Source organism: Zonotrichia albicollis, chromosome 1, assembly GCF_047830755.1.
Source record: "Zonotrichia albicollis isolate bZonAlb1 chromosome 1, bZonAlb1.hap1, whole genome shotgun sequence".
Classification (NCBI taxonomy): Eukaryota; Metazoa; Chordata; class Aves; order Passeriformes; family Passerellidae; genus Zonotrichia; species Zonotrichia albicollis.
Genome location: NC_133819.1, coordinates 70,383,570 through 70,406,169, shown reverse-complemented (window position 1 = coordinate 70,406,169; position 22,600 = coordinate 70,383,570). Strand labels below are relative to the sequence as shown.

Sequence of the window (22,600 nt, the reverse complement as noted above, 5' to 3'; positions counted from 1 at the left end):
TGACTGAGCCATGCGGCTCCTGGGTGGTCACAAAGGAAAGTTTCCTCAACCACTGGAAATCCAGCTTGAGGCAGCTATTGATGGGAAAAAGCCCTAATTCAGCCATTCTGCCCACTCTTTGGCTGGGTGGGCACAAAAGCAGGACACTGAGAGAAAAAGCCAGAACCATCTTCCACTTGATAGTAACTGAGAATGTGGAGGATGAGGAGAGGACATGCTGTGTTTTGTTCAGCCTATTCCCATTTAGTAGACATGCAGGCTGTAGGGTGTGAAGATTATTCCATGTGGATTATCAGTGACACTTGGTGCTTTCATTCAGCATTTGCGTGGAAGTCTGCACTGAAGTCCCAGGTACAAATAAGGATAGCTCCTGATGAAGCCCTCCTGCCTACTGCCAGGAGACTGGGGGGCAGTGCATAGATCCCAAGGACCCCTCTGTGACACATGACAGTGTGAAATGTTCATGTTGCTGAGCAGGTGTCACCTCTTGGTGATGAAGGTCTGACTGTTCTCCTCCTGGAACTATTCATCTCAGCACCACAGCAGCAGAGATGGATGGGTGCTGTGGGTTTGCTGCCATGCCACTGCTACCCCAGGTAATGGCAGTGCTATTTTCCACTCCCAGGGATTTGCAGACAATGGATTTGATCAGGGAAAGCCCAGAGACAGCCTCAATGCTCTCTTTGCCTTCCTTTTCCTTAAGGTTCCTTGGGATCCAACTAAAAGCATATTAATATCATACAATGGTTTGGGTTGGAAGGGACCTTAAAGATCATTTAGTTCCAACTCCCAAAGGCATCCAGGGGTGGCATTTTGGAAAGCAGATCATGAGGGAGTAGCCAGATCCCACCAAAAGGCAAGACAGAAGGCAGCTTAAGCACACCTCTGCATGAGACAGATTTATGCACTGTCCTGAGTTCCACCTCCTAATTACAGTCCTGAGGGGATCTTATTGTGGAGGTAGGATCACAAAGCAGTGCAGAGTGTCATCATTTCTATAAATAAACAGGGACCCTGAGGCATATCTAGCTGTTGTCACTTGCCTGGTGTCACCCAGCAGAGTCAGGGGAAGAAGAATTTTGGCTCCCAGCCAGGATTTTGTCCCCGTCCCTGTAGCAACACAAGTGATTTAAGGGAAAAAAGCTTGCTAAGTTCAGACTGCACATCTGACCCTACTTGGCAGATTCTCTTCTGGCTGACATGGTCAATTCTTTATCTGTGTGTCTTTCAAACAGAGCCAAGGAGAAAATTAAAAAGGCATAAAAACACCAAACTGATTGACACACACATAAATAAATAGCTGTTAGTGTTTCAGGCTGCTGTTTAATCTCACTCCTCACACTGCCTTTTCCAGTGGAATGAATGTTATCCATAAAATACTTTCACAAATTTAGATAGCCTGAAAAAAAGGCCAGGAAGCAAGGAGACTCTGGCTACTCAGATGACAGTTTTGCAATAATACTTTTGCAAAGTAGTTGAAAAAGCATATAATTTGGAGGGGACAAAATAAAAGTATCCTCTTTCCTCTACTCTCTCTCTCTCCCTCCCACCCATATGACCTACATTCCTGGGAAATTCAGTGAAATCAGAGCAAACTCCTGAATTGCTGTGGCATTGCTGAAAGCATAATCCAGAACACAGAAGCACAACCTTTGTGCTGTGAAAGATAGTGCATGTACAAAATAATACAAACCCCTGACCATACAAAGATGTGTTATGGGAAACTCTTCAACAAAGATAATTTGTCTGATTTCTCCTATTTCCCAGGATGAAAGTGCTCCTCTTTAGAAAAATTTTGAGCGTCTGCTAAGATAGGTCTGATTGTGAAGAGAAGGACAGCTTTGTCTGCAGTAAAGGCAGTGAGGCAGGCTTACAGAGAACCTCTATGCACCAAAAGCATTTATACCATATGTTTCAATACCTTCCCTCCACTGAAGCACCCTGCAGCTGTCCTGGTTAACCTGTCCTATGCAGGCAGGGATTGCTGGCACCTCTGCACAGTCGTGGAATTCCTCCTTTAATATCAGGATGCATACTCACCCAACTGCTGCTTGAAAAAACCCTGCAGCGTTAGTGAAGCAATGACAATGCTCAACCACACAAACTGCTTCAGCTGAGTATTTAAGACCCTGCCAAGCTGCAATTCATGTGCTGCCAGGCCTGCTGATCATCACCACGACGGGACACAAGGTGGAGCCATGGAAAACAAAGCCTCTCTATACACAGACATGCATTTACTTGCACAGACTGACTGCAGCCCCTGCAAAAAGCAGCCCCCAAGTTGCTGTGAGGTCTCCAATGACGTGTTCCCATACAATGTGTTAGGTTACACAGCCCATTATCAATTAAATGAGGATAATTTTGTCCCCATCTCTTGAAGGGGGCTCCAAAGTCTCACCTGATTACTGTGGGTGTGATTTCAGCACAGAAGAACACGCTGAGGCTTCCAACAGCATGCGAAGAGAACATACCCACAATGGAAAATGCAACAGAGAATTTGTCTTTGACACTGTCACTCATACCTGGCAAGACAAGTGTGTTCATAAAAAGTAAGAATGAGGCCAAACTTCTAAGGAAGAAAACAATCAATGAAGTTTACATTACTCTTCTCCCTCAATAGAAATTAGAGTAATTTTGTAATACTAATTTAAAAGCGGTATTTATAAAATCCATTCCCCAAACACCTGAGATACAAACACATATGAAAAAACCCATAATGCCATGCCAATAAATGGCAGTGATCTCTGATTTTTTTATGCTCAGATACCACAGAAAAGGCAAAACCCATGAAAAAACCAAAATCTTTGGTCAGTCTTTTAGGCACCAGTGTCTTTCCTCTCATGTTTCACAGACAAGTGGACACAGGCAGTGTTCCTCAATCTGCCATACATCTTGTGCAGTGGGGCTTGGGCACTGAAGAGGCTTCCAGGACAAGAGAGGAAAGAACTAGAAGTGCTCCCATCTCTGTGCTAAGCCTCTGCATGTGATCAGTCTGCAACCTCTGTTGTAACTCCCAGCTTGACCACTCTGGGCAAGAACAGCCGATGCCAAGGACGGCAAGACACTCCTTAAGCCAGGGCTGTTTGCTCAATCCTCTCACAGCTGGATGGCAGCAAGGTTTCCAGGAGCAAACAGTGTCTATCAGGCACTTGCAGAAACCCCAGTAAATCTAAACAAAGCTCAAGGAAACTGTTTCTGGCCACGATGACAGTACATCTCTCACTGGATCCCTGCTCGCCTCCTCCTGTGGGCAAGGCTGGCATCTCTGACCAGGGTTGCACAAGCTCACGTGGCCTGTCCTGGCCAGCAAGGAGGCCACATCACTCACAGACACCATTGCACCACACAAGGGGACACATCATGCCTGACAGGAGCACTGGGGAAAGTGCTGGAACTTGGTAGCCAGTGCTCTCTCACCTTTCTACCCACACGTCCCAAGCCCTGCCTGAAGAAAGAACTGCTTTGTGCAGTCCCAGGCAGGGACTGTCTGGCTGGGATCCAGTGAAAATTAACACCTGCTTTTGTCCCCGCTGAATGTATCAGCTGTCAGGAGAGCAAAAGGTATTTGGGAGCTCTTTGGTTACATCTTCTAAAATGCGCCACAGCTTGCTCAGGGATAAGCTCTTTCTGCCACGCACCCCAAGTCTGGGGGAGAGAGCAAATTCTGCCAGGTGATGAGGATGTGGGCACAGTACTTTGCAAACCACGGGTCTCAAGCCACTCTTGCATAGCAAGTGAGGCTACACCATTGATCCCCTCAGGGAATTGCGGCTGCTCAGCAGAACAGACCTTGGAAAAACTGGGCAAGGACAGGTCCATCAAATCTGATACACAAAGGTACATTTTGTTCCTCTGTAGTTTCTTACTGCATTGCTCCTACAGTACTTCATCCTGGGAAAGCATTTTTTAAGGTGTTTAACTCCCCTTATTTAAAGAGTCCTTAAGGTGTTTTAGTCCCCTTTTCTTTTCTGGGAAAAAAAAAGAAAGAAGAAAATCTGAGATTTTTGAACTGGAAATGTTGGTTCTCAGAAGGAGACTTTCTGAGAAAGCCTCACCCTGTATGTCAAACCTTGGGGGACCTCTGCACCTTCTCTTGACATGCAGCCTATGTGGAGGGGTTGCTAAACAAAGAGGGTGAGCATAGATGAGCAGGCCTGTCCGTCAGTGGGGTCTCAAGGCACTGTACAGAAGTGGACTTTCCCCCTGCACCCCTTTGTGGCAGCAGCTCTGCTCTGGGTGCTTTGGCTGAGGCCTTTTGGATCTACCTGTTCCTGGGGGAGTGCTCCCCACATGATGCAGATTTGTCTGTAAACCATACCTGAGTCTGGAAGTTGACTGTATTTTCCAATCACTGGATCCAAGACCATGGAAGTCAGAGAAAGATAAAAGAGAAAGGGAGAGAAAACAAGAACATAGAGTTTTTATATGTTTATTTATCTGAAAAAAAAAAGGTAAATTCCACATGCCACCCCAGCCCCACCCTCTGACTCCCAATTCTTTCCCATGCCAAAACCTTCACATCTTTCCCTGGCCACCAGAGAGGACATGCTGTTTCCAGGCACATCTCAGCTGGAGGACAGCATGCTAATGAGACAGTGATAACAAACCAGCAGTAAAGCATATTTAAAAGCCCTAGAATTACCACTGGGACTAACACAAAGGCCTCTTTGTTGTTAATGAAGGGGGAGAAGAGAAAATGCCCTCCTGCTGCAGCCCTGAGGGAATGGCCAAGAGAAGCTTGGGTTAGAGAGCAAAATCTGGGCATCAGTGCTGTCAGACTGGTGGGAGACCTATCCCTCTCCAAAAGCATGAGCTGATGGTCCCTGTGCCACACTAGCCACACAGGAGCACATGGCAGCCTGGGCAGCAAGGGGAAGGGCATCAGCATGAGCTGGGCACGGCTCTGCTGCTCATTTCCCATCCTGATTCTGTGACTTTCCAGGTGACAGTCCAGAGCTCAGAGGAGAGCTTCAAGGTCTGCTGCAGGTTTGTGGCTGGTGCAGAATATCTCCCTTTCTCTCTCTCTCACCATTCTCAAATTCTGATTTCATTTTCCTATTACACCCAAATTATGCTAAATTACAACATGCAAGATGCTGTGACATTTCATAATAAACAAAGGTCACTACTTCTCTCCAAACAATGTCTAGTTCTTCTGAGGAAGACATGGCCATGGTCAAGAGTGGGGAGAGCTGCTCTGAAGTTCGAGGCTGCCTTTTCCTCCTCTTCTCAAAAAGAAAAGAGTGGAGTCAGAAAGGCTGACGAGGGCACTGCATTGACAGTGCCAGTGTAGCACAAAGCACCTAAAGCCATGCCTGATCTTAGTTCTGGCAACTTGGCTCACAAAACCACCTAAACCTGTTATGGAAAAGTAATGAGTCCTACAGGGTGTTGCCTCCCACCTCCCTCATAAATTTATTTTGAAAAAATGCAACCAGATTTTCGTGGCTCTGGAGCAGACTAAGGGCTCTGACACACTGTCTCTCAACTAAGCAAGTGTGTGTTCATTGCCACAACAGCCTCAACAAACATCTCCCATCCTTAAAACAAAAATTAAAATGGGCAAATTCAGTGTAAAGAGATTCTGATGGACACCCCCAGAAGAACATGGAACTTTGGGAGGTCGCACACATGCACAGTGTGAATCTGCATGTGAACGGTCTCAGTCCATCAACAGACATGGTGAGGGTGCAGCCACGGGGCTTCTCCCACTCTCAGCTGGCGTTGCTGGACATGGTAAATATGTGCTCAAAGGAAATGTAAACATCTGTGCCAAGCTGGGAGCAAACACACATGATGCTGGAGTTTCCTCCATGTCATGAAAGAGGTTCCCTGTTTCCCTCCTACACTCCCACAAATAGCTTGTTTGCTAAAGGCGAACTTAGTAAATGCCTCTGGGTAACAGAGGCATTTGTAAATATGAACAATTCCTTTTGGCTTGGAGCTGCCCTCAGTATGCAAGAATGTGAAAGATTTCCATCCTCAATGCAAAAAACTCTTTCTTATTAAGGCCATCAATTATTTCTAAACATAGAAATTAAAACCAGCAATAGCCAGTGTTCTGGTATTTGTATCACATCCAGTTTGTCCAAAGTATGTCTCAACCCTCTTCCCCCTTCCTTGGGGTGGGGTTTTATGGGACAGGAGTCTAATGATTGGACACTGTGAGAGAGGCAAAGCACATCCCAGATTTCCTCTGCTTCAACACCTCTCTGATTGATCAAGTTCAACCTCCTCAAGCAACACAAAATGAAGTGAATGAAATAAAATGGAAAAAGGAAAGGGAATATTTCTATAGCAGTTTTAATAGCTTCAACAGCTCAAAAGGGCCACATAAAAGTTACTGCTTGCAAAGGAAGAGGTGGGACACTCTCACTTTTTGCAGGAACAGCCATTTGAAATGCTTTGTCACTTTCCAAAATCATGTGTATACATGTGTATACATTCACATGGACTGTGAATGTATAGTGTACAGTGTGTTAAAAGCAGGGTCTTTCAGCTGCATGATTTCTGTGCTACCTTTTTATTACTTGTTCATAGCAAGATGCTAAGAGCAGGCAGAGGACATACACCTACTGCTTTAACTTTTGCATGGTTTGGAGGCCACTTGGGAAGCAGACTTGAGTGGGAAATATTGCCTTCCCAGTCTCGATACAGCTCTTTCCCTGGCGGATGTTTCACCAAAATAAAATTGAAAGCATTTCTTGTTTCCTTGCTTGTTTTCTTGGTGACTACCCCGGATACAGCGCCAAAGCTCAATAAGCTTCACCATGGGAATCATCCACAATACAATGCCTTTTGTTAATGAGCCTGAGAAACAAGTGTTTGGGGAAACCTTCAAACAAATTCAGATTCTAAAATTATGCAGGTGTATCACATGACAAATCCGGGACAGGCAAAGGAAATGCCAGTATTTCCTGGTCCCTTATTTGCATGTCAAGCTTGCATGGTCCTGAAAAGCTGTCATCTCCAACTTACAGTTGAGAAGGCCCAGCTGCAGGAGCGATGCCAGAGCTGTGAGTATCATGAAGAGCAGGAGTCCTCCTCTCCTGCCCAGAAAGCCGACCACAGGGCACATGGCCAGGCAGGATGCCAGCGCAATGCCGGCCATGGTGTAGTAGTCCGCGTAGAAGTTGTGGGTAATTGCCATCTTCGCTTCATGCCCCATCATACTCTTTGCAAAACAGTGGTGTATGCCATAACCAGTCAGCCTGGGGGAAACAGGAGAGGACAAGAGAAACCACTGCTGAGAGGGCAGAACACACACTGCAGTGTTATTCAGTGTGCGGAGGAATTAATGCAGGAATAAAACACCCTAAGTTAAGAGGCTTATCTCCAGGTGCTACTGTGAAAATAAGCATTGATAAAAAGAAGCAAAAGAAAAAAATTTCCATTGAGCCAAATATTTGCTGACTTTATTCATTTAGCTGCTGCTCATGGTATGATCAAGGCATGGGGAACTTTAGAACTCCTAGTGCATGGTAGGTTTTCCCATTGTATTTGAGAAATCTCATTCCCAGAGGAGCACATTTCTCTGTTCCCAGTGCCCCTGCTGACAGTACAGAGCCAGCTCTGCTGTGATGAAGTAGCCTCTGTGCTTGGACAGCAAAACACCAGGAATACCCACCTGCCTGTGGCATTTGGCCATACTAAATACAAGCATTACAGCTCACTTCCCAAGCTAGCCCATTAAAACTGAAAGCCCTTGAGAAAGGAGTGTTTGAAATTGTATGTGCTGCAATGATCACTACAATTATGAAACAACAAGATCTAATTCAGTCTACACATTTACACTACCCTTCATAGCAATGTGTCTCCTCCTCTTAAAAAAATTCCTTTGAAATGCCACTGATCAACATCTTACCATCACATTTCACACATCTTTTTCCTGTCTCACCCTGTGCCTCCAAAAAATAGAAAAGAAAAAAAGGAAGAAAGAGAAAGGGGCTAAAGGTACAAAAGTCTGATGAGAAGCCCCAGCTTCACCCCTGATGTGGTACAAAATACAAAACAGCAGCATGGATGCAACAGGAGAGGTCAATGCTCTCAACTGCACCATCACAGCTCAAGTTCCTCTGCCAGGAAGAACCTCCTGTCCCTGGCACTTACACAAGACAAATCTCATGGCACAAATTAACAGTGCTTGACAGAGTGGGAGGCACAGATCCAGGTCTCCAAAAAAAAAGAAAAACAAAAGAAAAAAAAAAAAAAAAGGCAGATACCTTACACTGATACACTTCTATACTTCTGAAGTTCAGGAATTTGAAGTTCTGTCAGTATAAACTGGGTATCCAAATAAGCACAGAAACAGCTGTGGGGCTGTGCAGACCCTGAGTGCACGACAGTCCATGGCCTGAGGAGCTTTTCTTGCAAACTTGTGAATCAATGTTCTAGTTCAAAACCCCATCCTTAATACCAAACACCTTGCCTCTGATAAAAACCTAATACAAGTGCTTCCTGTTACACAAAATTGACATTTGCTTTGAATAACTAGATTATAGCTGACTCCTCCCCTAAGAGAAATATTAATCAGCAAAACAGTAGTAATAAAAGGGCAGAGTTAACCAGCTTTTCTTCTTTCTATTCTATGCATACAATCACAGTTGCAGAAGTTGCTATTGAGACCATGACTTATAAAGTAAATTATTTAATCATTTGGACTTGGCTTTCCAGCCTGTTTGCTAAGAATCTATTCTCTTCACTTGGTGAGCAGCTCAGAATAGTTACTTTTAAAATTGAATCCTTGTCTTCCTTAATTTCTTTTTGTTCCCTGCAGAAGGTTCCTTCTATATAAACTAAAAATTTAGCACAGCTCTGTCTAACAGGAGTAACAGAAGTAAAATTAATTTTTTTTCCACTCCTTAAAAACAAACATGAAATCTATTTCCTCAGATGTACATCTGCTTCATGCTCTGCTTGGATGCAAACAGCCTTCATGTGCTAATGCCAGAAATTATTTTTTGGACTGCCTAGATCTGATTTAAGGAATTTCCAAATATGCAAATTAATGTGGGTGAGGGAGGAGGGGAGAATTGCCCATGCAAACAGTTTTCACAAATACATTTAACACTGTCTACCAAATGTACTTGGTGAGCCTAAGAAGAAAGAACTCTTTCAGAACAGAGGTAGTACCTCACTGGTGGGTGGAAGAGAGACACAAAACTCATAAAACCAGAGTGGATTCTGCAATAAATTATGCTGGAGACTGACCCCTGAAGTCTGTGTGCTTCTGGGTGACTGCTTGCCCAGCATGGGGGCTGTCCCCTCTGGGTGCTGACTGATCCATAAGCCTGCTAACAGGAGCGAGGGCTGCAGAGCAGTGCCCTGAAGTGAGGAAGAAAAAGCCACAAGAGAGCTACATACTTTGAAACCTAGCAGAGGAAGGTGATTCCCAGCCTTCTCCAGCTCCACCTCCCATTTGAAAAGAAAACAATGAAAAATTCAAGTGGGCATTTTATAAGATGGAAAAAATAGAAAATGCACTGCTGGTGCCCTTCCAGAATTTGCAAGCCAATGTATTTCCTCTTTACAAGGTGTCAGTACTGGACAGAAGATCTCAGAATCTGTAACCTGCATAACCCTCAGGCTGATGCTTGTTTTTGCCCACATGAGCATGTCCAAACTGAAGCCTTAGGAGGTGAGCAACACATTGTCCTGTTGGAGACTGCACATTCCCCCTGTGACCCCCTGCACATAATTTGGGAGTGCTGAGGCACTTTGTAATCTGCCTTTGAAGACCCACCAAGCTCAGCTGTTATATGAGGGAGCAACTTGTATTTACTGGCAAGCACATCTTCCTCTGCACCACAGCCCTGTCAGATGTACACAACTTGAACCTGTACTCCTGGGGCAGGAATGGTTTCCAATCTCCCACCTGGGATGCCAAGCAGATGTGAGTATGCATGAACACTTATCAGCACATGGCCACACCAGACCACTGGTGGCAGCAACACAATTGCAGCATGGCACCCGAGAAGATGCAGTTCTGCTGCCTGAAAGAGCCACTGAGCTCCTCCGTGTTTGCCATAAAAATTTGGTTCCCTGCAACAGCTGGTATTTTCCCAGGATCATTTATCAAAGATGTTAGTGAAGGGTCCTACAGTAGGAAATAGTGGAGCTCCCTCATCACTTCCCATTGCTGCTCCAGTTCACTGACCACACAGATATTTAAACAAAGGGATTGCACTTACGAGTTCACACACAACACTACGATGTTTTTCCACAGGTTCCTTGTTCCCACCACTTTAACAATGCAGACTTTCTTTGGTCTCCTGGTGATTTCCTTTTCCAGCTCTGAAACAAATAAAATCAGAATTATCATTTCACTGAGGAGAATGAGAAGATTTACTTGTGAACTAAGATATTCTGAGGGATGCTCTGGAGAGCAGAACACTATTGATTATATTTAGAGGAACTATAAAAATGCTGAACTACCTGACTAAAGTCCAGCACAGGTTCCTCCTTTTCTTCCAGGCTTCCCTTCATCTTCTTGGGGCAAAAGAACTCCATACTCCAAACATCCTCCCAGTTAAAAATGTGTATGTTAAGTCGGAGCAACATGGAACTTGACCCCAACAAGCATGATAGCAAATTTCTTGAAGGACTTCAGGATTCTGTTAATTTTTAGAACCCTTCACAGGGAGGACTACAGCTCAGTCGTGCAGCTACAGGCTCTGCCCCCATTGTGCAATGCATATCTAAAAAGCCATGGAAAGGACTGGAGCTCAAACTCAGTTTTCATGGGTCATCTTTTGTAGTTTGTTCAAATGCAAGTTTGAGAATGCAGTGGCAAGGACATTATGTCAGCTCATCCATCTTCCACTCCACTCCCTTTTCAAATATTTAAAATTTTTCTGATGGATGTCCTAAACGTTAAGACATTTCCTTAAAGAAAAATCATTGGGCATCAGCAGCTGGGTGTCTTTGTATTTCTGAAGTCCCACCATGTCCTTCCAGTTCTGGGCAGCTTCAAGTGAACTTTTCATTGCAATGCTGAAATAACACACAAGCCTTACAAATGCTGCCTCTGATACCCTTGTTTTGGCATGGGACAATAATGAAGGGCACTGTTTATTTCCCAATTATCCTTAAGTTGGAGTTTGAACACCTACCTAAGCGTGCCAAAGCAGCCACTGTTTCCAAGCTACCGGATCAGTGGGCAACAAGTCCAATAAAAGCAGGAGGAGCTGTAGCTATAAAGAAGCATCACAAAAATAATGCCCACCAAGAGCACAGACTAGGTCTGTTTTCTGGGGTAAAGGCTTTCACTAATGCCTTTTTTTTTTTTTTTTTTTTTTTTTTTTTTAAAGGCAGCAGCGTGGCCCTGTTGTGAAGGGTGCATGAGTTCTCTTGGTGCATACACAATGAGCTCGGATGTCCTCAGCTGCCCACGCTGGCCTGGCCTGCCCTGACCTCTGCCTTACTCTGCTGAATAGCAACTTCCTAAAGAGATGCAAGACAGGAGAAAATAAAAGCAAGTTGGGGGGGAGGGGGGGATTTTAAAAAAAAGGTCACCTGAATTTACAAACGAAACAAAACCCACATTTGCCAGCTATTATTTGAAAAGTGCATCACAAAAATAATAAATAAAGCAAACACTATTTACATGCAAATGCTTGATCTATTAACTGCTCACAGGTCACTCCTGGTCTTCTCTCTAGAGTAATTACTCTAGAAGTAGTAATTACTCTAGAAGGCTTCTGACAAAAGCAGCAAAGTGTGTTTTACATCAGTGATTGTATTTAGGCAGAACATGGATATACTACTTTCCTAACAACCTGATAATGGCCATTTCTCCCCTGAACCAATAGAGCATGAAGCACACAAAAGCAGAAAAACTAAGGAGGAGCAAAAGAAAAAAATTAGTTAAATTAATATTTGTATTACAGATACCCTCTTCAGACTCAGCAATGGATTTGGGCCATATTAAAATATAAGCAATAAAAAAGTGGAGCCTAATCTCAAAGAACAAGGTCAAAATAATTTTTGTAGCAAGATTCTAGGAAGGAATAAGTGGGAACAAAATAATTCAGAACAATTGAAGCAGTTAGATAAAACATAATTATAAAGGCCATGATTGAGTCCCGGCCAAACCTTCTACAGAAAAAAAAAGGTGAAAGCAAACACTAGGAGAAGCACAAGGGTTTTGAAAGGCTGTTGGTGGGTGTTTACTATTTCAGCTGAAGGGCAACAATGAAAATCACTACCCAAACAACACATATTGCACAGATTTCAAAAGGGTTCACTCTTAAACTAAGAATGACCAGATCTGGCCTATAAAGTAAAACATCTCATCCTCTGTCAGCAGAAGGTAAATATGCCATATTCTTCAGATTTTCTTAATCTGATAGGGATTTTTGTTTGTTTCTCAGAGAAATTTTTACATTTTACTTTCAAGACAGAGAGTAGACTTACTTGTGAATACATGCTGTATTGAGCCACAACTCAATAAAATCAAGAGAAGAAATTATCAACTTGGCTATGCTTTTATTTGCAACCAGCCATTATTATGCCCTCCACTCTTGCTTTGTTCATACATTAGGTGTTCCTATAACCATATGTTCTTTGTTTATTGTCATGCATCCTTCTCACCTGCATTCAGGCCCCCCTTTTAACCTTTCTCATAAGTCAGTGCTTCTGAACCAGTTCCCATCAGTGTTTTTCACTGAGCTGCTGTTCTGCCCTCAGGTAAGGGCTCACTTGGTTATGTGAACTGTCCAACAGCTCCTGTGCCAGCTGCAGTGAGGATCACACATGACAGGGGAGCTCACCCCTTCTCTACCCTACTCATGCAGCAGTCTTTCTGCAGTGGACCCTTAATCTGCTTTTGTGGGGGTTACACTCCATGGACACATCACAGCATCATACAAAAATGTCTTGATTCCAGATGTAACAGCATTACAAGAATTTGAAAAATAAACAAACAAAAAAAAAAAAAAACAAAGGAAAAAAAAAGAAAAAAAAAAGAGGGGAAAAAGGAATCTGGTCTCAAACCTTACACCAAAGAATGCAAACAAAACCTAGCTTTTTATTGAGAGCCTTGTGACTCTACCAGCTATTTACGCCTCCATCCCTCTATGATGTTGTTAAAACTCCAAATCTAAATCACCTGCTTTAGAAGAATGACTTGCCTCCAAGTCTCCAGCACAATCCATCTTTCTGATGGCTTTCTCCCTCCTTTGCTTCTATGAATACTAGTGAGATATTCGCCAAAAATCCCCACTGCAAAATTAATGACCTGCAATAACTAAAATATCATTCTAATAAGAAAAAATAAGCTATGTGACTTGCAAAAAAGCCATCAGCTACAGAACTGGCTCTCATGTAAGTGACCTGCTGTCTTTGGAGGGAGCCTGCCTGCATGAAAGGAGCTGCTCCGCTGACTTTGATGAGCATCAGGAGAGTGGCAGCTCTCAGGCTGACTTCATAGGTCAAAGTTAAGATATTAAAAGGCAAGCCAAAGCCTATTAAAGCCTCATAGAAGCAAACTATTTTCTTTCAGAACTAACACCAGAAAAACTCTTTGTACCCCCAGTTTACTCTTTGATTTTACACCGAAGTCACCAGTACAGAGAAATTAGCATTAAATGTTTCAGTTTTGATTTACCAAAAAGTAGAGTGTTGAATATAAGAATATTTCTATCCATTTATTCAGAGGCCCCTAATAAGTTTTCCCATACTCCAGAGCCCACACACACTCTAGGCCTCCTATTCAGGGACTCAGTAGGAAAACTGTCAACAAGCTAACTCTTTACATCTCAGTGGAAATTAGAACTATTCACTGGCAGACTTTGAAAGTCTCATGGGAAGGGGAACCCTACCAGCTCCCAGCTCTCAAAGCTGCTGAATTCTCAAGAGACCCTCTGCATCTCAGGAGCATGCCTTTCAAAATCAGAAAGTATCTTTAGAGCCTTCAGATGAAGCCACCCATCTCTGCATCACTTGGCACAGACAAAACAGACAAAAGCCCAAATCAAGCCACAGAAAAATTATGTCCAAAATGACAAGTGTCCTGTGGTGATGAACTTTTGCTGGATTTTTCTGGCTGCTAAACGATACTGTCAGTAGCTCTTTGAACATGAAAAGATCTATGGAAGCCGAGCACAGAGACTCAATCAATCCCTGGAGCATGACAGCTCTGCAGCAGGAGGTGGACCAGTCTGAAACACAGAGGTGAAGCAATCTATTCTCAGGCAGGCAGAGTTACTGGTACACAAGGTTTATTTATACCTTCCAGGACTTTTGTCCAGCTCTCAAGCCATATACAGAAATTATGAGATAGGTAAAATACTGAATGATGAGCAGAGAAGGATAAGGGATAGAAAAATGGGAATCATAAACGGATGGCAGGACATTAGTAGTGGGATGACTCATCTTATTTTAAAAAAATCTTGTTTAATAATCTGAGTAGAGAGCTTGGCAAAAACCTCAGAAAGGTACCAGCAAGGTCTGCTGGTGACAAAGTGAGGCACTATCTTACTATCAAGGGTAAGTACAATGAAAATGGGCCATTGGAGGAACTGGGTGAGCTTGAGACCCAGCATGTGGCAAAAGCAAGTGAAAATATGAAATACAATGCAAAATTCTCAGTGATTAAGGGGAAATGCTCCTGGTGGAAGATAAGCAAAACCTGTGTTGGACTTGGTTATGTACTACTTGAACACAAGTGACTATATGGCACCAGTTTAATGCAGCCATGAGGTATTTGCAATTCTGACAATGAAGTACTGGAATTCTTTTACAGTTCTGGTCATCAATATTTGAGAAACTAAAGCTCTGGCAAGCTGGAGTATTGTATTTATAAAAGGAGAGGAGATAGAGAACTTCATCTCAGTACAGGAACAGGGCTGCTCTCTTCTTATATAACATGAGGAAAAAGAGATTTAAGATAGGCACAGATGGGAGCAAATGGGAAAGGGAAAAAAGAACAAACCCAGACAGCAATAGTGTATTTGAATAAATGCTAAAATGCACCTGCAGTGCAAGAGGAATATGGAGACTGGAATGGCTTTCTAACCCAAGCACTGGACAAAAAAACTAACAACACTTAAAATGAACCTCCTTTCATGAGAACAACTCTGTAACTCCAGGACTCTAACAGCTATGGACTGATTGCAAGGATTTATTTGAATCCTCTATTTCTAATTACATTCAAATAAGATTGAAAAGTCAGACATAAGAGGTTGCTGTTGCAATCTTCAGTTGCTCATGTGCATTATGACACAGCATTTAGATGACCACACATTAGTTTTTCCCCCAGAATGTTCACTGCAGTCATCCAAGGGGCAGCTATTAAAGACATCTCTGCCTTTCCCATTCAACATGTACCCCTCAGCCTCATTAGCCCAACTTTCCAGAGAGTACAAAAAATCATAGATTTCCTTAGAGACATTCCTACAGTGCTGTCAGAATATATATGTACTTCATGAATGCAAATCTCTACCAACTTCTTGTAAGAGTAATAGCAAAGATTACTCCTGTTTGGAAGCAGGGAGATAAAATAGAGAAGAATTGTGTCCATGATGAGAAAAAATCATGCAGCAATACCCCTTTAGGTGTTGATATAAATGCTTCCATCTTTCTGCAGAACAAGCCCCAGAATTACACGCTAGAGACAGACACTGAAGAAATTGTGGTTAGTGACAGCACTGAAAGGGCCTGATTCCAGGGAAATCTCCATCATCAGACAAGAACATCCCTGACAGACCCAGAAAATGAGTACATCTCTTCAGGAGGTATTCAGCTTCATTTCCCCAGCACTGTCCTTTTTCTTTCTGCAAGCCTCTGCCTCATTCACTACACACCTTCCAAATTCTGCAACAAATGAGGAACAGACAACAGCTTCATTCCCACATCATCGTCCATCCTATGCACTGATTCGTCCATCCTATGTCCTGTGGAAAAAATAGGTTGTAATCATGTTATTAAAGGCTGGATCATCATGCCTTCATGCCAGGAGGCCAAGCAGGGGTTGCCCAGGCAACCTGACTTCTTGCATTTCCCAGAGCATGACTTATCAATGCTTTCTAGCATCACCAGTATTAAAAAAAAAAAAAAAAAAAGAAACAGCAACAACAACACAAAGAGCACCTCCAATGCTCTTGTGTGGAGCTGTGGCCATCAGGAGGTTGCAGGTACCCACACATGCATTGCTGCTCTATGTTGTTGAAGCTATGGAGGGAACCTCAGCAAGCTGAGCAAGCAAGTTGGGCAGCAGGGAGGGATGAAGCAAACATTTTAGGAGTGGATTTTGCAAAAGAAGAGCTCTAAGAATGAATCCTTGGGCTTGACAGCTTGCTCTGGAAGGAGGGGAATGCATATGATTGCAGCCCCTTTGGTCTCCATGCTCTAGCTCTCCTCTGCTCTTCCTCCACTGCTTTCCCCCAGCCCCTTGTTGCCCCTGCCTCTCTAAGTCCCCTCCAGCTATCTTTATTCATTGGCCCCACACTTCTTAAAGTGTCTTATTTCCTCTCTTCTCTGGCCACTGGTCCCCTCTTACTGCTCTCCTCTTCCACTTGGTTCTCGAGGTCTCCCTCCTACTCTTCACATCCAGATCCAGACTTACCAGCCCTCTCCCCTCTGGTGCCTGTGGGCTGGGGAAATGCCAGCAGCACCAGGGCTAGCTGCCAGCCCTCTGCACATGGTTCCTGCCCTGTAAAGCTGGCTGCTCTCGGAACACAGGTAGCCGTGTGCACAAAGAGCCAGTGTGCCAGCAGGGCACAAATCAACAGGCGGGAGCGCAGCCAGCAGAGGACTCAACCAGTGAGAAGGAATCATTCAAATTTAAACAGAGGCTGACAGCTCCCTCTTCCTTCTCTTTTTTCTTTTTTCCCCTTTAAATTTTCTAGCATATTTGGCTTTTCCCAGTGGCATCAAAAGGCACATTCTCAGTAGGCACATTCTCACCCTTTTCCCCCTGATCCCTCCAAAACCCGGGACTGTCAGATATCACTGCTACCTTTGCTAAGGACACATTCAGAGCATCCATGGGCTCTCCTCTTCCATTGCTGTAGACCCAGCCAGTAGAAGAGGACCTAACTGACCAGTTTTGCTCTTGTTAATCACTATCATGTACAGCACATCCTGAATGAGTTGCTCAAACTCCACAACAGCTACTGGACAACAGGGGCCCAGCAGGAGATACCCAGACCCTCCTGAAACTGATTTAACATATAAGAGGACAACAGAAATCTCTGGCTGGGTTTTTTGTTTTTTTTTTAATTTTGAGATAGAAATCTCTGTGGCTGACACATAGTCTTCAAGCAGCACCTTGAACTGTTTTAACTACATTTCCTACATTTACCTGAAAATGCTCTGGGAGCTGCATGGAGCATTAAACACTCAAGAAACAGGATCTGGCAAAGAAGGACATCTGGGAGGTTTGTACTTCACTATCACATGGAATCACCTATATTGTGGAACCAGGAAACTTGCTTTTCTTCTCCAGCTAGTGCACTCTTCATCTCTCACAAGCTTTAAGCCAGTAGTGCAGCGATGGGTGTGATGGTCTAAGGATATGAGTAAAGCTTTGCAAGGAAAGAGACTGACTTTCAGACATAAGGCATTTTCACCCTTCCCTCTGCTATTTATCCAGTGGAAAAGGAAAATGCATATAATTACATAGATTCAAGCCTCATGCTTAGGAAAAAATATACATAGCAAAACAAAACAGAAAAATAGCTTATGTTTAAAGAAAAGTGATGGCAGCATGTTGATCAGCAGCAAGAAAGATGAAAGAGTATTAATTTTTTTCTTCAAAGGGAAACCCCCTGAAAACCACAGTTTTCCTAACTGCAATCCACACACATACACACACAGAGTACTTATCACCACCTACCCCTGCATCTTCATGTTGTGTCCTGCATGCAAAAGTACTGGCATCTATTTGGCTGCTTTACCTTTGCTGTCTACCTTTTGTGATTACATCAATATTATTTCCCTAAACTTAGAAAGGAATTTTGGGAAGGAACAGCTATAACATCTCTGCCCACAGGAGCACCACTGGTTTGTGTTTCCATCCAGAGACGAGCAAAAAAGGGAGCTTTGTTTTTTCAAAGCTGGCCAAGCAGTTATTTTCATGTTAAGGACCACCTGAAATGTCTCCCCACACAGGGAAAGCCAAAGACAGCTGCCCAGGGGTGGGTTTCCATGGAAGCACCATGTGTGACACTTGGGTAGCTGCTGATACAGCAGTGTCTCCAGTGGAGCACTTCCCAGGACACCCAAACACAGCAGGGCTGGGTGCTGGTGCAGCCAAGGCCAACTCACAGCAGACAATCTGCTCCAGGCAACAAACAGACCCTTCAGCCCCACACAAAGAAAGAGAATGCATTCCATAAAAGCAATGAAAGCCACCTAAAGTGTAACACACCTTTAAAAGGTGTAAGGTTATGGTTGGAACTTCAGGATTTCCAATTCCCCTGAACACTCTTTTCTCCTGTTTCTTAAACAATCTTCATACCTCCTTATAATTTATGACACTAAATGGGTGTCAGAATGTCTGACACTAAAGGTCAGAATGACTGTCCCACAGCTGCACTGAATTGTATGTTTGCTTCTCGTTCTACAGGGAAACAGGGAAGAGATGGTGAAGTTTCTGGAGAAACTAGTAGTGAAAAACCTGTACTGAATTAATATTATCAAAATATTTAATTTGCTCATGACTGAAGCTGACTTTTTTGGGTAATGCTTTGAAACATATGTCAACAAAATTCAGCAAGCCTGTTTTAAAAATGACATTTCAATACACAGTTGAATAAAAATAATTTCCTGGATGCAAAAACAGATTTAAACTTTTATTTCTAAAAGAGGGCAAAATTTAAAGCCAACTGGTGAAATTTTGAGTGAAAACATGCTGGGGTAATTTAACCAGGTCTAATTCCCCTACATTTCTTAAGCATTAAAGAAGAAAACGCAACCACATAAACCTAAAAAACTCATTATAAAGGCAAATTATTCCTGCCCAAAATGACAAGGTTCACCAAACACTCAAAAATAAAGCCACTTAAAGCTGCTGAGGAAAAAGGTCTCTTTATGCAACAAACATCAGCCCTGAGACAGGCTACTGAAGATAAGGGCAATGTAAATTTACAGTGCTCTAGACTGCTATCAACACCCCTTGTCTCACTTTATTTGTTTCCCATGTAAGCACACTCTCACTCCATCTTGCTGGCGGGGCATTGGCCATCACTGCCCACCCTCATTTTCCCCTGGCAGGGGTTGTTGTGGCAGCTGCTGGACCTTCCAGCTGGATCACTGTCTGCACTTCTGGTTCTTGTCTTTAGAGACATCTCCCAGGAGAGCACTGGCAACCACTCCAGCCCAAAGGACTGTGAAAAACAGCAGATAAATTTTGCCTTCTTTCCCCTCTGCCCCACCTGACACATGGGCCACCTCCCCACGGAGCAGAGGCCCTGCAGATGGTTAGTGGCACTCACACTACAGGCAGTGTAGGCAATGAATGAGCAAAAGCCTTCAGAAGGCAGTGGAAATGGTGTTATTCTTTAGAAAGGAATATCAGCCTGCTCACTGCTTGGAGAGCAATTCAAAATTAAATTTTCTTGCATCCCAGAATTATTTTGTCCTCTTGAACACTGCTTCTTTTTACTATGGGATTCATATCAAGTGCCATAATAGGTATATATGAAACTCCTGTAATGATCTGTTATATCGGATACACTAATTTGATTGGTATGTATGAGCAAAATTACAGTGGGATTTTCAGCTGGAAGGGACTGCAAGTGAGCAGTTTATCATTTAAATACATTGGGAGTTATTCAATCACAGGAGGCTGTTACAACAATGCAGTGAGCAATAATCAACAGCAACACAATGGCCCCTAACTCGAGCAAAACATTTTCCAGCCCTTTCAGATGGAAAACAAAGAATAAAACAAATCACAAAACAAAAATCCCTCCACACAGATAGGAAAGCTCAACAATGGAATAAAGGGAAAACAAGGGATATCTGCATCAGGCTCAATGCATCCTTTCTCCAGACAAGTACCAGTTTTTTACCCATTCCATGCTAGAGCAGCTGTGGGCAAGTTATTGCAGCACACAAGAGCAGAGAAAGGGTTCCTTCTCCTTCCTGACCCACTGAAGGCCTGCAGCTTGATCACATTCTTAATTCAAGAATCCTACTGTATTCCTGTCCTTGCTCAGACCATCAACACCCCCATGCACCCAGAATGAGAGAGGTGATCCTTCCTTCAGCAGTTTGTAGTTAATCTTATTTAATTCTTTTGATACTGCTCCTCTCTTACTCTTCCTACAGAAACGCAGCTTCCCTCCAGGGCTGCATAAGAAAAGCCTTTAAGTGTGGGGCTGCAGAAAGAGTCTGAAGAGAAAAAGTAAGGGAAGAAATAATAAAATACCCCAACAATCTCATCATCAACAAGGAGGCAGAAATGACCATGTTCTGAATCATTTATAAATTGCAAATGGTGCTGCACTGACAACTGCTATATCTAAATGCATTTGCAGTCAGAGGATCCATAGTATCAAGGTGTGCAATAATGTTCTGTTTTTCCACATGAAAGGGAGTCCCTTCCTTAAACAAGATTGTGCTCCTACCATGAAACTGCTGAGAAAAGTAATCAGTCACAAATAATAGTCACAAAGCCATTTTGAAATTTAGCATTCCTCCATGGGCAATATCATTATACATGGCTTAAATAAATCCCTCCAGCACACAGTTGTCTTTATTATTTTCCTCAAAGGAAACATAGGTAATTAGTTTTTTCTTTCCCCTAAAATATGTTTTATTTCATCTGCAAATTCATGAAGCTTACTGACAAAAGCCAAATTTAGGAATTGGTTGGGAAACTCCAAGGCCAATTGTTGGCTTAGGGATCCATCATTTCTCAAGATCCATAATTTATCCTGAGGAAGACCTGCAAACATAAGGTGGGGAGGATATCAACAGGTTAATGACAGCTCTCACACCCCTAATGCTTTCCAAAACTTTACCAGAAAAATGGTATTTACACTGCAAAGCCACATTGTGTGATGCAGATCCAGGAACTGTAACCCCAGACACACAATTACACGCAAGCCAGCTAATTAACACCAGTGTGCTGTCTGCACCAAAAACCACACCAATGACCTGGGAATGTGTACCAGAGATCCTGAACTGCGCTTTCCATCCCTCACTGATGGAGATTGATTTATTCATTAGGCACTGAAGTTAATGGTGACAGTTTTCTAATCCTGAACACGATGAAGCCTGTTCCAGCCCTGAATGATGCCTTTAACACTGACTGACAGAAACCACAGTTACCCCAGAGATCCTCAACAAGGATCAGACAAGTACAGAAACATCACTTCTGCCCTCTGGCAGAGCTACTGGCTGAGGTTCCCCTGCAGCCCCTGGGGTCAGAGAAGCTAGTATTGGAAAAGCAGGGGAAATGTTTCCACCATTTTCTGACAAGTGGGTAGTGTCATACAGATTGCAAATGACAGTGCAAAATGGGTGTTTATGGGCAGAATCAAGCCTGTGAGAAGAAAAAGGGGAGCCTGAACCAAATCTGACAGGTGCACTGGGGAGATAAAGATCCAGAAGCTCTTTGCCTTTGTTGTAATTAGACAAACACACATACACACACACAGTCTCTTCTGCACAGCAATCTACAAGACAGAATCTTGGCTTTTCCAGTGACAATTTTGGTGATGAGGGAAACCAGCTCTTTCTAAAAGCATCAGTAAACTAAGGAATTGATACTTCAGACTCTCAAGCAAAAACTGCACCCTACCACTGTCACTTGCAGCAACCCTCCATCCCTAAAGCAGCATCACTCAGGTGATGCAGGAGAGGAGAGCAAAACAGCTCTTGGAGCAAAGCTTTAAAGAGAAACTCTAACATGGTTAAAGTTTCCCATGGGGCTGGCACTTTAGAATAGGGGTTTGGGTGCTGCTGCTTCTCCAAACCAACAGAGTAAGTGTTGGGTGATGGGCAGGATCCCAGCAAGCAGCTTCCTTAAAACCCAGTTTCCAGAGGCACACAGAGCCGAAGGCGCACTCTTGTAGCCATGGTAAAATTCTTCAAGAGATGTCTCTAAAGACACACGGCACTGCAAGACAAGACTATAATTACTAGGACTGTTCAACAGGCCATGGAGTTTTAACACAGTGCTGGAGTTTGGAATGGGTTTTCAAGAGCAGAATGAATGAATGAATGAATGAATGAATGAGATGATTTACAGGCAATAAATGGATAATTTAATTCTGGGCAGTGATGCCACGTGCAGCCATTGGAGAAGAGCTGGGGGGTTTGCAGTTGTCTGTCCAACTCACCAGGCACCACTCCTTTGATGTCGCTTTCTGTGCTCATCCTGTTCTTGTGCGTGAGCTGAAGGATCAGCTCCTTGGATGCCTCAAACTGTTGTGTAGCCATCAACCACCGAAGAGACTCTGGGAAAATACTTTAAAGAGGGAAAACAGGTTAGGGCTGCTTCCAGTTTTCTGCCAGAGGACGAACAGGTAGAGTTTTGGTTGCTCATTTAACCACTCAGAAGCTATGTAATTATTCCAAAATACAGAAGAATAATTTATTAAACAAAAAAGAGAGAAAACAGATTTAGAATGTGCAATTTTATGATATT

General features: G+C 43.3%; 1 protein-coding gene across 4 annotated transcripts in view; it reads right to left on the bottom strand.

The window, feature by feature from the left end:
- Positions 1–22,600, bottom strand: part of SLC22A23 (solute carrier family 22 member 23) — a 105,440-nt gene that overhangs the window by 3,928 nt on the left and 78,912 nt on the right. Inside the window, exons 5-10 of one of the 4 annotated variants that reach the window (XM_005481697.3) lie at positions 22,293–22,420; positions 15,804–15,893; positions 10,191–10,293; positions 6,979–7,211; positions 4,319–4,351; positions 2,399–2,522 (exon numbers count right to left, since the gene is read on the bottom strand). In XM_005481697.3, coding sequence (XP_005481754.1) covers positions 2,399–2,522; positions 4,319–4,351; positions 6,979–7,211; positions 10,191–10,293; positions 15,804–15,893; positions 22,293–22,420 — 711 coding nt within the window. Of the gene's footprint in view, positions 1–2,394; positions 2,523–4,318; positions 4,352–6,978; positions 7,212–10,190; positions 10,294–15,803; positions 15,894–22,292; positions 22,421–22,600 lie in introns of those variants that run through there. The other 3 variants (XM_005481698.3, XM_074544379.1, XM_074544384.1) reach the window with 3 other exon arrangements.